This window comes from Coregonus lavaretus, assembly GCF_964263955.1.
Source record: "Coregonus lavaretus genome assembly, chromosome: 35".
NCBI lineage: Eukaryota > Metazoa > Chordata > Actinopteri > Salmoniformes > Salmonidae > Coregonus > Coregonus lavaretus.
In genome coordinates, this window is record NC_140022.1 from 3,935,180 (window position 1) to 3,950,109 (window position 14,930).

Sequence of the window (14,930 nt, forward strand, 5' to 3'; positions counted from 1 at the left end):
AATAAACAAGAACATTAGAGGGGGAGGAGTCAGGTGTAATAAACCAGAACATTAGAGGGGGAGGAGTCAGGTGTAATAAACCAGAACATTAGAGGGGGAGGAGTCAGGTGTAATAAACCAGAACATTAGAGGGGGAGGAGTCAGGTATAATAAACCAGAACATTAGAGGGGGAGGAGTCAGGTATAATAAACAAGAACATTAGAGGGGGAGGAGTCAGGTGTAATAAACCAGAACATTAGAGGGGGAGGAGTCAGGTGTAATAAACCAGAACATTAGAGGGGGAGGAGTCAGGTGTAATAAACAAGAACATTAGAGGGGGAGGAGTCAGGTGTAATAAACCAGAACATTAGAGGGGGAGGAGTCAGGTGTAATAAACAAGAACATTAGAAGGGGGAGGAGTCAGGTGTAATAAACCAGAACATTAGAGGGGGAGGAGTCAGGTGTAATAAACCAGAACATTAGAGGGGGAGGAGTCAGGTGTAATAAACCAGAACATTAGAGGGGGAGGAGTCAGGTGTAATAAACCAGAACATTAGAGGGGGAGGAGTCAGGTGTAATAAACCAGAACATTAGAGGGGGAGGAGTCAGGTGTAATAAACAAGAACATTAGAAGGGGGAGGAGTCAGGTGTAATAAACCAGAACATTAGAGGGGGAGGAGTCAGGTGTAATAAACCAGAACATTAGAGGGGGAGGAGTCAGGTGTAATAAACCAGAACATTAGAGGGGGAGGAGTCAGGTGTAATAAACCAGAACATTAGAGGGGGACTTGTGTGGGAGGGGCTAAGGTGAGTTGCCGTGACAAATCAAAAGTCAGCAGAAGAAGCAGGAATAGTTGAAGCTGAACAGTACTGCCATAAGATGATACACAGAGACTTCTTATTTACCATGACAACCTAGCAGTGGCATGTGCACAGAATGGAAACGCCAAAAATATATAGAACAAGTAAAATAGAAATGGTATTAAAAATGGAGGTAAAATAAAAACAAGCTAAGAAAAGGTTATCAGAGGGGGGTAGAGGGGTAAAATGTTCCCCTCTCCCTCTGAAGTTGTTCAGGTCCTGGACTATGTGCCCTCTGCTTTCACCTCCTATAATGAGGTACATACTCCGCTCTTTAAATACACGCTTATTCCCCCTCACAGCCCGCGCCGACGCTGCTGTTATTTTCCCAACATCCCCCGAGGCTACGGAGAACATTTGTCACACAACGATCCCAGAAGAGAAAATACATCCATTCACCGGTCCCCCACTACTGCATAAGAAAAGGTAACAGTCTGGTAATGGGTGTGTGAGGTTTAAATGTTACACTGCTTGTACGAGCCTCGGCCTTATTGCCCTTCAAGGCGCTATTTTCCACACACAGGAATCTGGAGCAATCAAAAAGAAATACCCCAATATATGTTCAAGTAATTTACGTCTGCACCCACACACTCTAGTGTCTGTGTGCGTGCGTGCGTGTGTGTGTGTGACGTCTAAAATATGTGGATCCTTTGTACATTGGGTCCTTTGTACATCCAACGAATTCTGCTCTTCTGCATGGGAAACAACCTGGGACCTCTAACAATTTGACCTTTGGTGTCACACCTGCTGAACCTCTATGGCTACAAAGTGACCTTTATTATCTTCCATTTTAAGGAATTCACCAAACCGTTTCAGCAGACACACCTACCCTCTAAGGGCTAAATGATAGATGCATCAAGACGCTTCAGTCACAACCCAGACCACACCTACTTCTGCTCTCTTCAACAACCTGTGTGGAATGAATCCCCCAATCACCCAGTCTGCTATCTAACCACCTGATCCTTTGATCCCATATCAGATCATAGAGAGCGTTTTGTCCTGACTAACATCCTTCTCCTCTCCAGGAATGCCTCTTTCTCACTCCAGGAGGGAGGGCTCTGCAGCTGGTCTGCTGCGCTGTGTGAGGCCCCATCTCCACCGCCCATCTCAAAGGGGCTACACGGGGGCTTTCATGTCCCCAGTCTCCCATCTGAGGGGGGCCACAGGGAGGCTTTCATGTCCCAAGTCTCGAATCTGAGGGCCAACTTCGGTATCTCCAGCAGGCTCGCGGTCAGATCCCCTTTCAAAGGTCCTGCGCCGCGAGGAGCCGGACCCCCGTGCTGTAGTGTAGGTAACCAGGGGGTGCTAGGTAACGAGCTAACGAGGTGCGCTTACAGAGAGACAGTTAATTGTGGTGCTGTGATCGACAGAGCACACAGAGAAGGAGTGATACACCTGAATCAGGTGGCTGTGGAGGAGAGGAAAGAGGGACGGAGGGGTAGAGATTAGGGGGTCTCCACGCGTCAAGCACAATGGGGGGGGTCTGGCTCAGTGGCAGGAAGAAAGGAAAAATCCTGAAGTATCCCTTTAAGTTCACACACACACACACACAGAAAGCATGGTGAGTAAAATGTTATATATTTTTTATGTATATTTACTGAAATCTGAAAGGGAAAGAAAACAGAGAAGAAAAGAGAGACATGGAGAGATGAAAGAGAGAGAGATATGGAGAGATGAAAGAGAGATATGGAGAGATGAAAGAGAGAGATATGGAGAGAAGAAAGAGAGAGATATGGATAGATGAAAGAGAGAGATATGGAGAGATGAAAGAGATATGGAGAGATGAAAGAGAGATATGGAGAGATATGGAGAGATGAAAGAGATATGGAGAGATGAAAGAGATATGCAAGCGAGAGAGATATGGAGAGATGAGAGATATGGAGAGATGAAAGAGATAGATATGGAGAGATGAAAGAGATAGATATGGAGAGATGAAAGAGATATGGAGAGACGCAAGCGAAAGATATGGAGAGATGAGATATATGGAGAGATGAAAGAGATATGGAGAGATGCAAGCGAAAGATATGGAGAGATGCAAGCGAGAGACATATGGAGAGATGAGAGATATGGAGAGATGAGAGAGATATGGAGAGATGAAAGAGAGATATGGAGAGATGAAAGAGAGATATGGAGAGATGAAAGAGAGATATGGAGAGATGAAAGAGAGAGAGAGACATGGAGAGATGAACGAGAGAGAGATGGAGAGATGAAAGGGTAGAGAGTGAGCAAGAGAGGTAGTCCGAGTGACGTATAACTTCACGGTGGCCCTACCTGGGCTAAAGGAGAGGGAGCGGTGAGGGTGCGGACGGAGCAGTGTGGAGCAGAGGGCGGCCCGCCTCGGCCCCTCACCTCATGAATAACGGGTGTGTGTGACAGGCTGATACTTCATCGGGCCCGTGGTGTGACAGGCGTCGAGCGGCCCCACGCTGTCGCGCGGTGCTTAATGGCTAAATTGGGAGACTGTAACTAATCGCTTATTGAATAATGAAAGTGCCACAGCTGATAAAAGATTTCAATACAGTGGATTATTTATAATATTTCACTTAAGTGCCCCGCTGACGAATGAGGCTAAGGGGCTGCACAGAGGCCGGCTGGCTGGGGGAGCGTCTCACAATGGTTGGGGGCTGTAGGAAGCACACTCTGGCCTAAAACATTTTTTGAATAAAGTGTGTGTGTGTGTGGGGGGGGGGGGGGGGGGGACAAGGAATAATCTAATCAAATCAAATTGTATTTGTCACACGCTTCGTAAACAACAGGTGTAGACTAACAGTGAAATGCCTACAATGGGCCCTTCCCAACAATGCAGAGAGAAAAAAATTATAACAAAAGGAATAAATACACTGGGATGATGGTGTTGATGTGAGCCATGACCAGCCTTTCAGAGCATATCATGGCTATAGATGTGAGTGCTATGGGGCGATAGTCATTTAGACAGGTTATCTTAGTGTTCTTGGGCACAGGGACTATGGTGGTCTGCTTGAAACATGTAGGTATTACAGACTGGGTCAGGGAGAGGTTGAACATGTCAGCAAATGCTCTGAGTACCTGTCCTGGTAATCCTTCTGACCCTGTGGCCTTGTGAATGTTAACCTGTTTAAAGGTCTTACTCACATCGGCTACAGAGAGCGTGATCACACAGTTGTCCGGATCAGCTGGTGCTCTCTTGGTTCAGTGTTGCTTGCCTCGAAGCGAGCATTGATGGTATTTAGCTCGTCTGGTAGATGAAAACTCTCTTGATAAATAGTGTGGTCTACAGCTTATCATGAGGTATTCTAACTCAGGGGGGGAGAACCTCGAGACTTCCTTAATATTAGATATTGCGCACAAGCTGTTGTTAACAAAGAGACACACACACCCTTCCCTGAGCTCTCCCGATGTCACCGTTCTGTTCTGCCGATGTATAGAAAAACCATCTAGGTTTATATTTACCATATCCTTGTTCAGCCACGACTCAGAGAAACATAGGATATTACAGTTCTTCAGATCACGTTGATAGGACAGTCTCGAACGGCGCTCATCCAGTTTATTCTCCAGTGATTGCACGTTCGCCAATAGAACGGAGGGTAGAGGCGGTTTATCCACTCTCTGACGTCGTCTCGTCATGTATCCCGCACGCCGGCCTCTATAGCACTGTCTCCTCCTCCTTCGAGCCTGGTCCGGCATGATCAATATGTCTTTTGCCTCGTCCTAATCGAAGTTAGTGATCGCTGTTCTGATGTCCAGAAGCTCTTTTCGGTCATTTGAAAACGATGGCGGAAACATTACGTACCAAAAAAATACACAAAATAGCACAGGTGGTCAGAAGCCCATAAAATGGCTGCTATTCCCTCCAGCGCCATTCTAACTATGAAGGAGATTGGATGAATATTAAATCAGTTTTAAGAGTGAAGATACGGACCAGTCTCTGGACGCCTTTGGTAGTTTCATAAAGCCCACTGGGTGCTACAATGATTTCAAACGGCGCCAGGTCACTCACTCACGACAAACACGCATGAGCAGCACACATAGTAAGTTCAATTAATTTCCTACATTCAACACCGCCGGTTTGCAAGCTAGGTGAAATATATTACACATCCAGCCCCTACATTATAATGTCCCATTCCCAGTAACGTCTATGTGCTCCAGTATTCCTCCCAGTCCCAGCCAGCCAGCCAGGCAGACAGGAGAGGAGATGGAGTGACCCCAGACAGAGACAGGCACTTGTCTTGTCAGCCACTTGATTTCCTCTGATGGAAGTGCTACACATTACATCACACATCTGCTACCAACTCTGCATCTGTTCCACTCCCATTCACAATGGTGTGTGTCGTTATGTGTGTGTGTGTGTGTGTGTGGATGCATCAGTGTGTTTGATACCCCTAGACAGCGTATGTGAGCGTATAAACACCTGTGTATCCACGAGTAAACATCAGTGTAAACGTGTGTGTTTAAGAGCAATCCATTCAGTGCCATTCATTGTGACAGAGTACTATGTGTCATGTTAACTATTAGCAGTGCTGAAAACCCACATCACAGACAGACAGACAGACAGACAGACAGACAGACAGACAGACAGACAGACAGACAGACAGAGAGACAGACAGACAGACAGACAGACAGACGAGGAGGAATGAGAGAACAGAATGAAGAACCCCCTTCCACAGGCAGAGTGACGTCAGGGGGCTCGTGGGAAGACATGGCTGCGTTTCCCATACCTGTTCCTACGGCAACATTCAGTGCCTTATCATATTCAAAGTTGTTATTTCATTCATTTATCGTACCATTTATTTATCCAGTTTAATATCATTGGAATAAAATCTCTTTAAAAGAGTTACCTGGTCCAAGACAGCTAAAGGGTAAGCCGACTCAGATATTAAGCCATCACTAAGAATCATTAGTTATCTAAAATCAATAGATTAATCATAGTTTTGTGCTTCTTAGGTTTGTTGCTCCATTCTTTTCCAGACTCATTCACTCAATAGCAGAGCAGCTTAGAGCCTAGGACCCAGTTAGTGTATAGCCTAGGTGTTAGTTAGCTAGGGGGAGCGTTTCAGCAGGCGGACCAGGGCTGGAAAACGGAGAGGGGAGGGGAGATGGCGTTACCTTCCGCAGTACCAGAGAGGCCGTCAGCTTTGAAGTTGCTGGTGCTCTTCTTCCGGCGGTGCTTCTTGCGGTTGGCGTGCGGCGAGGGGGGCGGGTCCATCTTAGGGCTGGTGGTGTTGGAGATGGAGGGGCTGGAGCACACAGAGTCTCCCAGGCCAGTGTCTACAGGGAGGGAGACAGACAGTTAGATAATACTGCTTCTCTACAACAAGTCAAAAGCCTTTAAAATGGGCCTACATTTATTTATTTTATTTATTTTAGGTTAAAAAAAACAACTTTATTTTCATGTAGATGAACTTTAACCTAATAGCGGGAGTGTTTAGTAATGATTATAAGCAGTTGTTTTGCTAACTTAGTCTATGAAACTTTCTGGAGCAACTAATCTGCTAGATGCGCGGGGGTGTTGAGCGCTATAGGCTGTGGCACTTTGATGTGTGGGCTTTCTTTTACACACCTTTTCATTGCTTGCTAGTAAATCAATGAAATCAGTCTTTTAAAGTCTGACTATTCATTAATTATTCAACAGCAGTGGACAAGGTTGTTCTGGCACTGAGGACTACAATGCACTAATGTTGTGTTAAACGGACAATCTGACAATCCTGTCCAACCTGGCATGGTACAGTATCATTTGAATATTTTCTTAATTTATAGACTAATCAACGCTGATCAGGCCCGGTCCTGGTCGATATGGCGCCCTAGGCGAGACAACAACAAAAAAATGACGCCCTCCTATCTCCGCAAAGTAGAACAGTAGCCTAGGATATACAGTGTCGGCCCACAATGCTCTTTTATGAATGCACATGTGGTAACCTACTGTTTGTAAAACGGGCAATATAATCCCTGTCATTTGGTTACATTAGTTTCTGTTAATGCATGTATTAATTACAGTCATTTACCATTCTCATTCTCGGAGTTGAAACGCTGTTAGCAGGGTTCACAATCTGCTACACTTGTGAGAAACAAGTTGTGGGTTATTTCATACCATCATTTAGGCACCTCATGTGTCTGGTTTCTCTGTCCTGTTAATGTTGACAGAGTGCACACGCCTGAGCACGCATAGAAGTACCTGGCCTGCTTCTCGCAAATGTCAAATGTAGGAAAGGGCCCATTTGGGGATGTCTGATTTCCGATAGTCTTAACTCACCACCATCAATAAAGCTGAGCTTCTTTACCTCATACAGCAAGTCAGGAAGTTTATTTTTTATTTTATTTTATAAATGTTTTTACATACAATTATTATAATAGTTCCTCACAGCATTTGAAAAATCTTTCCAACACTCTCCCCCTCGATAATCAGAGTCTCTGATAAATAGACTATGGACATGTTGCATGTATTTGTTTCTATTGTAACGATTGTCAGTTTCATCTTCATACTATAGCATAGCTGTCCACTTCATACTGTCCTGGTCAATTCATTATCTTATAGCCTACTCTCTGAAAGCCTTAGGTAGGCCTAGATTTTTTAAATACGTTTTAAGGAAAGGAGAAATATTTGCTTGTGTCTGACATATGCTGGTGGCTTTGATTGACGGGTGTGTGTGTGTGAGTTGGCTGATTCTCTCTACAGGCCTATATGCATGTTTCCTAAACCAGCCTGTCTGGTCTCCATCGCTTTAATAAGAATCAAACGCTCCTGTCATGATTTCATCTTGTAAAAGGCCTATTTTCAGTAGCTCAGACTACATTATTTCTCTCATTACGCCGTCCTCTCTCTGAAGAACATATGCCACTGCCATCGAATGACCGCAGCAGCACGGTTTATGACGTTATGCAAATACTTTGGGAAAAGTAGGAGAAACCCATCGGAGTTCGTTTGAATGGTTTTGCGCGTCGAAATAGGATCTGTATAAAAATATATATATGCAGAAAAGCCGCAGACAAGGACGGCATCTTTATTTAGACTCCTTTAATGTTGCGTCAATACAAAAACGAGACAGATCCTCTTCAACCTGGCATTTCTTCATTTGATTCATATTTATAACTAATAACCTGAATAATGAAATGCCATGATAATAACTAAGTGTAGGGAAACAGTGATACAGGAGCTGAGTGTGGATATATCCAGCTAGAGGAAGCAGTGATACAGGAGCTGAGTGTGGATGTATCCAGCTAGAGGAAGCAGTGATACAGGAGCTGAGCGTGGATGTGTCCAGCTAGAGGAAGCAGTGATACAGGAGCTGAGTGTGGATGTATCCAGCTAGAGGAAGCAGTGATACAGGAGCTGAGTGTGGATGTATCCAGCTAGAGGAAGCAGTGATACAGGAGCTGAGTGTGGATGTATCCAGCTAGAGGAAGCAGTGATACAGGAGCTGAGTGTGGATATATCCAGCTAGAGGAAGCAGTGATACAGGAGCTGAGTGTGGATGTATCCAGCTAGAGGAAGCAGTGATACAGGAGCTGAGTGTGGATGTGTCCAGCTAGAGGAAGCAGTGATACAGGAGCTGAGTGTGGATATATCCAGCTAGAGGAAGCAGTGATACAGGAGCTGAGTGTGGATGTATCCAGCTAGAGGAAGCAGTGATACAGGAGCTGAGTGTGGATGTATCCAGCTAGAGGAAGCAGTGATACAGGAGCTGAGTGTGGATGTATCCAGCTAGAGGAAGCAGTGATACAGGAGCTGAGTGTGGATGTGTCCAGCTAGAGGAAGCAGTGATACAGGAGCTGAGTGTGGATATATCCAGCTAGAGGAAGCAGTGATGCAGGAGCTGAGTGTGGATGTATCCAGCTAGAGGAAGCAGTGATACAGGAGCTGAGTGTGGATGTATCCAGCTAGAGGAAGCAGTGATACAGGAGCTGAGTGTGGATGTATCCAGCTAGAGGAAGCAGTGATACAGGAGCTGAGTGTGGATGTATCCAGCTAGAGGAAGCAGTGATACAGGAGCTGTGTGGAGCCATTCGTAGCAGTCAGTGGATGAAGCTGCCATTCATTTGGCTGGCTGTTCTCCTCTGCCTTCCCTGGCTGGCTGGCCCAGGATATCAGGCTAGGAGGCGACAAGCCGCTTCACTTTTCATGCACTGAGCTGACAGCTGTGACTAGCGGCGGAATAAAATAACATTCAGCTCCCATCAATATCAGCGTGGGCGGCGGGACTGATGTGGACAGGGGGGTTGGAGGGGAGGGGGTGCTGGCACGGTGACTGTAGCGCCTGCTGCCCAGAACAGAACAGACAGCCTCAAGGACAGACATAACTTATTGGACTATCGTTTAGTCTCAGCTCAAGTGGAAAACGTGACAACTTATCTCTGCTGACAAGATGCCATCCCAGAGCGCACAATTAACCGCCCGGGATTAACAGCCCTCACATCTGCAACCCCTCCTCCCTCTCCTCACCCGTGTCTCCCCCCGTCCCAGCCTCCCCCTCCTCTCTCTACATCACTACCTTCACATATCACACTACCCCCTCCCTCCCTCCCTCCCTCCCTCCCCCCCTCCCTCCCTCGCGGCATCCTCCATATCTCTCTACGTTCATCCCTCCAAGTCTTCCTTGTTCTTGTTCTGTGAGCTAGCCTGTGTCTCTTCTCCTTCACTAAACTCTGGTATCTCCTGGACATAAAGAGAGGTTCATTGAGACACTGTATCCTGAAATCTGACCATATATATATTGTGCACTTTGATAGCGTGATAACATGGTTGCTCACAATGTAAAGAGCTTTGTGATTTCTGTCTGTAAATGAAAAGCGCTCTACAAATGAAATGTATTATTATTAACAGTAAATACATAATAATATCCCAGCCTTGAGTGAGAAGCGGTCTTCACTAGTTACCACAGCCACTAAGTCATAATTATGGCTAAACCCCGCCTATGACTACAATTTAACTTCTTAAAATCTGATTTGAAACCTAACCTTAAACACACTGCTAACCTTATACCTAACCTTAAATGAAGACCAAAAAGCTATTTTGGTGGATGTGGTAACCGTGTGAAGCAGACCAACTCTGAGTGAGGATAGTAAACAGGAAGTGGAGGTAAAGTGACTTCCTGTCTTTCGGCTACTTTACGGTGGAAGATCAGAGGGTGGGCGTGCGGCTCCTGAGGCACGGCATTCCAAAGCCTGGTCTGCCAAATCAAAGACACCTGCTGCAGCCCCTCCCCCCCACACACTGGGCTCTTTCACAGGATCACCGCACCACACACACTCACACAAACTCCAAATAAGTGTCTTCCTGTTTCCAGTGTCCGAAAACACATAGGACCACAGGCAAAAGATTCAGATAACTGAAACACTGAGATATCCTGACAGGACTGTCATTTTAAAGCCTATCACCCATTCAAGTGAAACACTGGGGTCAACTGAGTTATGCTGACAGGACTGTCATTTTAAAGCCTATCACACATTCAAGTGAAACACTGGGGTCAACTGAGATATCCTGACAGGACTGTCATTTTAAAGCCTATCACCCATTCAAGTGAAACACTGGGGTCAACTGAGATATCCTGACAGGACTGTCATTTTAAAGCCTATCACACATTCAAGTGAAACACTGAGGTCAACTGAGATATGCTGACAGGACTGTCATTTTAAAGCCTATCACACATTCAAGTGAAACACTGGGGTCAACTGAGATATCCTGACAGGACTGTCATTTTAAAGCCTATCACACATTCAAGTGAAACACTGGGGTCAACTGAGATAACCTGACAGGACTGTCATTTTAAAGCCTATCACACATTCAAGTGAAACACTGGGGTCAACTGAGATAACCTGACAGGACTGTCATTTTAAAGCCTATCACCCAATCAAGCTAGGAAAGGTAGTGGAAACGTTATTGTTAGCCACTGTAAGAGGAACTTGGACAGGGGAAACCTGGGAACAGGGCTGCTCCCGCGTGTGCATTCCTGAGCTGAAGGAGGAAGATGTCAGGGACGCCCCCCCAGCCACGGAGGAATGAAAATAGGAACGCTATGTTAGTCAGCGGGTTGGAGGTTGGAGCGACCGTGGGCCTCGACCAGCTCAGTCCAGCGAGCCATTAGCCCCACAGCAAGCTCCCTGAGTGGGGAGAAACGCTAGCTCGCTCCCCCTAGCCCCCTACTCCCTGGTTCATCCCCCGTGGCTCCTACAGGCCTGGAGGTGTCTACAGAACAACAGCCTCGTAATGAAAAAGACACTCATTAGTCTTACTGCTCTCATGGTTCCATCATTAAGGGGAAAAGGCAACTAAATGCAGAGAGGATAAAGGGGTGTGTTTGCTGAGAGTAGCTAACAGACCAGAGGCCATAGATGTCACAGTCATCCAATTTAAAAACTGTGGAGAAAGGGAGACATATCCACACACTAACAGCCCTGCAGCTGTCCTCTCCCGTCCTCAGCTCTACTTACTGGCTACAGGGGTTCTAGTGTGTGGACGTCTTCATCTCTTCCCTCCTTGACCAATAGGACTCATTACAGTCTGTGGAGCACCATCAAACTCTAGGTCCCTTCTCTCTACCCAGCCCAGCTCTAACCGGGCCCATGACATTCTAAAACTACCGGCCTTGACTGAAGGGACTTGTCTTCCTGTGAACCATCACGTCAACTAATTAATATTGCACACGAGTGTACAGGAGAAAATAATATGATCTGAATAAAAACAGGCAGGTAGCTAACTTACACAACGCCCGGTGCAAAAGGTATGGGGTTAAGATGAAGGGTTAATATTAAAACTGTATCCAAGCAGCAGAGACCTCAGAGTCTGGTCTGTTGTTCAGACACACAGAAGAGCACAAATAGCAGCAAGCCGTTTAGAAGCCGACGGCCACAACAGAACAACTCATTACAAAGACGTCCTCCTTTTATTTCCCCGAGAGCTATCTCCCATCCTATAGGTTCTCTCATTGGGCTGGGCTCTGGGGGCAGAAGGTGACGAGTTCTCAGGCCCCGGAGCCACTAGTCACCTAGTCATACAGCTATCACAACTCATCCCAGTCACGGCACAGAGGAGAGAGTGGAGGGGAACCTCGTTAAGGCTCGTTAAGGGGCTGGGTAAGGCTCGTTAAGGAGCTGGGTAAAGGTTATTTATATAAAGAGAGGCTGAGGGGCCGTGATGCTTTCAGACAAGCTCAGAACAGAGTTCTCAACGCCTCCAGGACCCCAACATCCACACAAACAGTTATACACAGACACACACACACACTAAGTACACACATTTTATTTTAGATATGCATAAATGAATTCTGTGATATAATGGGAATTGTAAAAATATTCAGATTTGAATATGGTGTTGATTAGCTGGATTAAACAGAAGCTTTGTTAAACTGACAGATGTCAACCTCCATCATATACCCAATCTACAGATGTCAATCACGCTCATTCTATTTTGGGGGTTAAAAATAAAAAGGTTTGTGTTTATAGATAAATGGCCTTACAGAAATGTCTGTACAAATAAAAGTTGAGTGAAATTGAACCGACTTGTATAAGCTGCCCACAGTTGGCTAAAGGAGAGACCGAGGTGTCGGAAGGGTGCTAGTGTGGGCCTCAGCTGTGTGTGCATTGAGGCCCCTGGGAGCCAATGCGTTTAGAGGCGTTTCACAACTTTAAACGTTATTTCAGGAGAGCAGCGATGGGCCACCGGGGCCAACACACACAGGGCACCTGTCACTCAGACTCATCGTCACGGCGACGCACCCTCGATCCGACAGCTGTCAGTCTCAGCGTGTGGCAGAGAGTGTGTGGCTGTGTGTCCAAGACCAGAGCATGTACACACACACACACACACACACACCAGATCCCCCAGTGCTTGTGAGGATAAATGTGTTCTTGCTAATGTGTGTCTCTGAGTAACCATTAGCTTGATAAACAGTTAAGACAGTATTAGGGGCCTGGCAGGCAGATCAATGGAGGACAAATGAAAGGCCCAGAGGAAGAGGCGAAGGGCCCCCCTGCGGAGCTCCGCTCTCAGGCTGCCTGTACTAAGGCAGGCTCCCCACCGTGGAGCTCCATGTCAGAGCTCATCTGGGGCCCATGGAGAGGCGGAAAGAAAAGTCTGGGTTCGTTAATGGTGTGTGTTTCCTCATACCTGTGCTGACTCCTGAGTTGGCGATGACGGTGGCCTCGCTCCATTGGTCGGCGGAGGAGACTGAGTAGGATCTCTGGTGCATGCCGTCACCACGACTGTTAAAGGACACCAAGCTGATCCCACTGGCCATCTGAGAGGTAGACAAACTACTGGTCACAGAGCCTGATGGGGGAGAGGGGAGAGGGGGGAGAGGAGAGGAGAGGAGAGGAGAGGAGAGGAGAGGAGAGGAGAGGAGAGGAGAGGAGAGGAGAGGAGAGGAGAGGAGAGGAGAGAGAGAGAGAGGAAGGAGTGTCTATCAGTCAGTTGTCAAACTGTTTTCTTTTCTTGAATATTCCATAATTTACTGAAACCAACTCAAGGACGTTTACATTAGAAAGAAAAGCGCTCAGTTGTCCTTCGTCTACAATAAGGGCCAACTGGCAACACAACAACATGAATAAAGAAATCCTGATCATACACCACTGGCTATAGAAGAAGACAAAACCACTAATAAAGCAAGTTGAACCTCGACCCCGAAGCAAACAACACAATGGATTGAGCCATGTCTACTGCAATAGGCCACAACACAGGGGACATTGTAAGGGTGCGCTCTCACTGTGGCCCCTGGCTCCATACATATCTGGCTGTGCTGTGCTGGGGGCTCCACATTAAGCATTAGCATTATAATACACTAATGTGACCGTAAACAGAGCCGAACAGAGCGGAGCGCTCATTTACCGCAGTCAATTACCCCAGTGCAGTGTGTGTGTGTACTCAGTGTGGAGCTGAGGCTGGATGTAATGAGAGTAGCGCCACCTTAGCCCAGAGCCTAAAGCTGCTGCTGTTGCTATGATACACACTGATACAGTACACTCTGACCCCGTGGAGACATGACCAAGAAGCCCTGGATTGGTAAACATACTAAACACACACACATGTACAGACACATGCCTGTACAGGAGTCACACACACATCCACACAAACGGATCATAAAAGGAGCCCGCTGCTTAAATCAAACCCTTGAGTTGCCAGAGCTTTCATGGCCTAACAGCTGAGTGAATCATTTGTCTTATCCTCTCCTCCGTCTCCCTCCTCTTTCTCTCATTACAGCTCATTTCTGGAGCTGCCTGAGTGGAGAGACGACTCTGATTGCATTAATATTCATGACAGTAATTAGTACATGTATTATGGGTCACTGAATATTCATGCTATTAGTTTGGTCCTCCTGGAGCTGTGCGTGTGTGTGTGGGTGTGTCTGTGTGCGTGTGTGTGGGTGTGTCTGTGTACGTGTGTGTGTGGGTGTGTCTGTGTGCGTGTGTGTGTTCATCCCCTCAACAGTATGGTTTATGGTCCATTGTTGGACTCTTTGTTGAAGGTAAAATGACAACAAAATACTGCAGGACCCACAAGGGTTGTGTGTGTGTGTATGTGTGTATGTGTGTGTGTGTGTGCGTGCGTGCGTGCGTGCGTGCGTGCGTGCGTGCGTGCGTGCGTGCGTGCGTGCGTGCGTGCGTGCGTGTGTGTGTGGGCCTAAGAATGTGTACGTATGCGTGTGTGTGTGTCTCTCACCAGGGCCACCAGGTCCCAGCTGCAGACTGCTCATGTCCTTGGCCAGGCCGTTGGTCTTCGGGCTGGGGACAGCAGCACAGGTAGACACCGCTCTGGGAGGCCTCTTCCCTGGGACCTTCACTGTGGTCCTCAACAGATCTATCTCCTTCCCATGGACGTTCTGCATGTAGTCCTACAGGAGACAGACAGGGAGACAGTCCGTTATCAACACACAGACTTCTAGATTACAGATAAAAGCTTTTTGATAAATAGTGATTTTTTTTTATAATTATTGACAAGGGGGTTTGCTCAGAATACAGAGATGCATACTTGTGGGTTACATAGTTATAATATTTACGGGCCTAGCTACCTAGAACATATGTAAATGTATTATTCATTAGGTATGAGTTAAGCTACTTGGCAGCATCCGTCCCTGGAGACAACATAACAGGTTTGTGATTCCAGTGGGCTTGACAGTTGGTGTTT

The 14,930-nt window shown here is 46.6% G+C and overlaps 1 protein-coding gene across 1 annotated transcript in view; it reads right to left on the bottom strand.

Moving 5' to 3' along the window:
• Nucleotides 1–2,241: 2,241 nt before the first annotated feature.
• LOC311109527 (arf-GAP with GTPase, ANK repeat and PH domain-containing protein 1-like) overlaps nt 2,242–14,930 on the bottom strand; it is a gene marked incomplete at its 3' end in the record, with an annotated part of 125,481 nt that continues 112,792 nt past the window's right edge. The window contains exons 12-16 of the mRNA XM_084152444.1: nt 14,466–14,637; nt 12,918–13,079; nt 5,924–6,085; nt 2,440–2,445; nt 2,242–2,249 (exon numbers count right to left, since the gene is read on the bottom strand). Coding sequence (XP_084008570.1) covers nt 2,242–2,249; nt 2,440–2,445; nt 5,924–6,085; nt 12,918–13,079; nt 14,466–14,637 — 510 coding nt within the window. The remainder of the gene's footprint in view (nt 2,250–2,439; nt 2,446–5,923; nt 6,086–12,917; nt 13,080–14,465; nt 14,638–14,930) is intronic.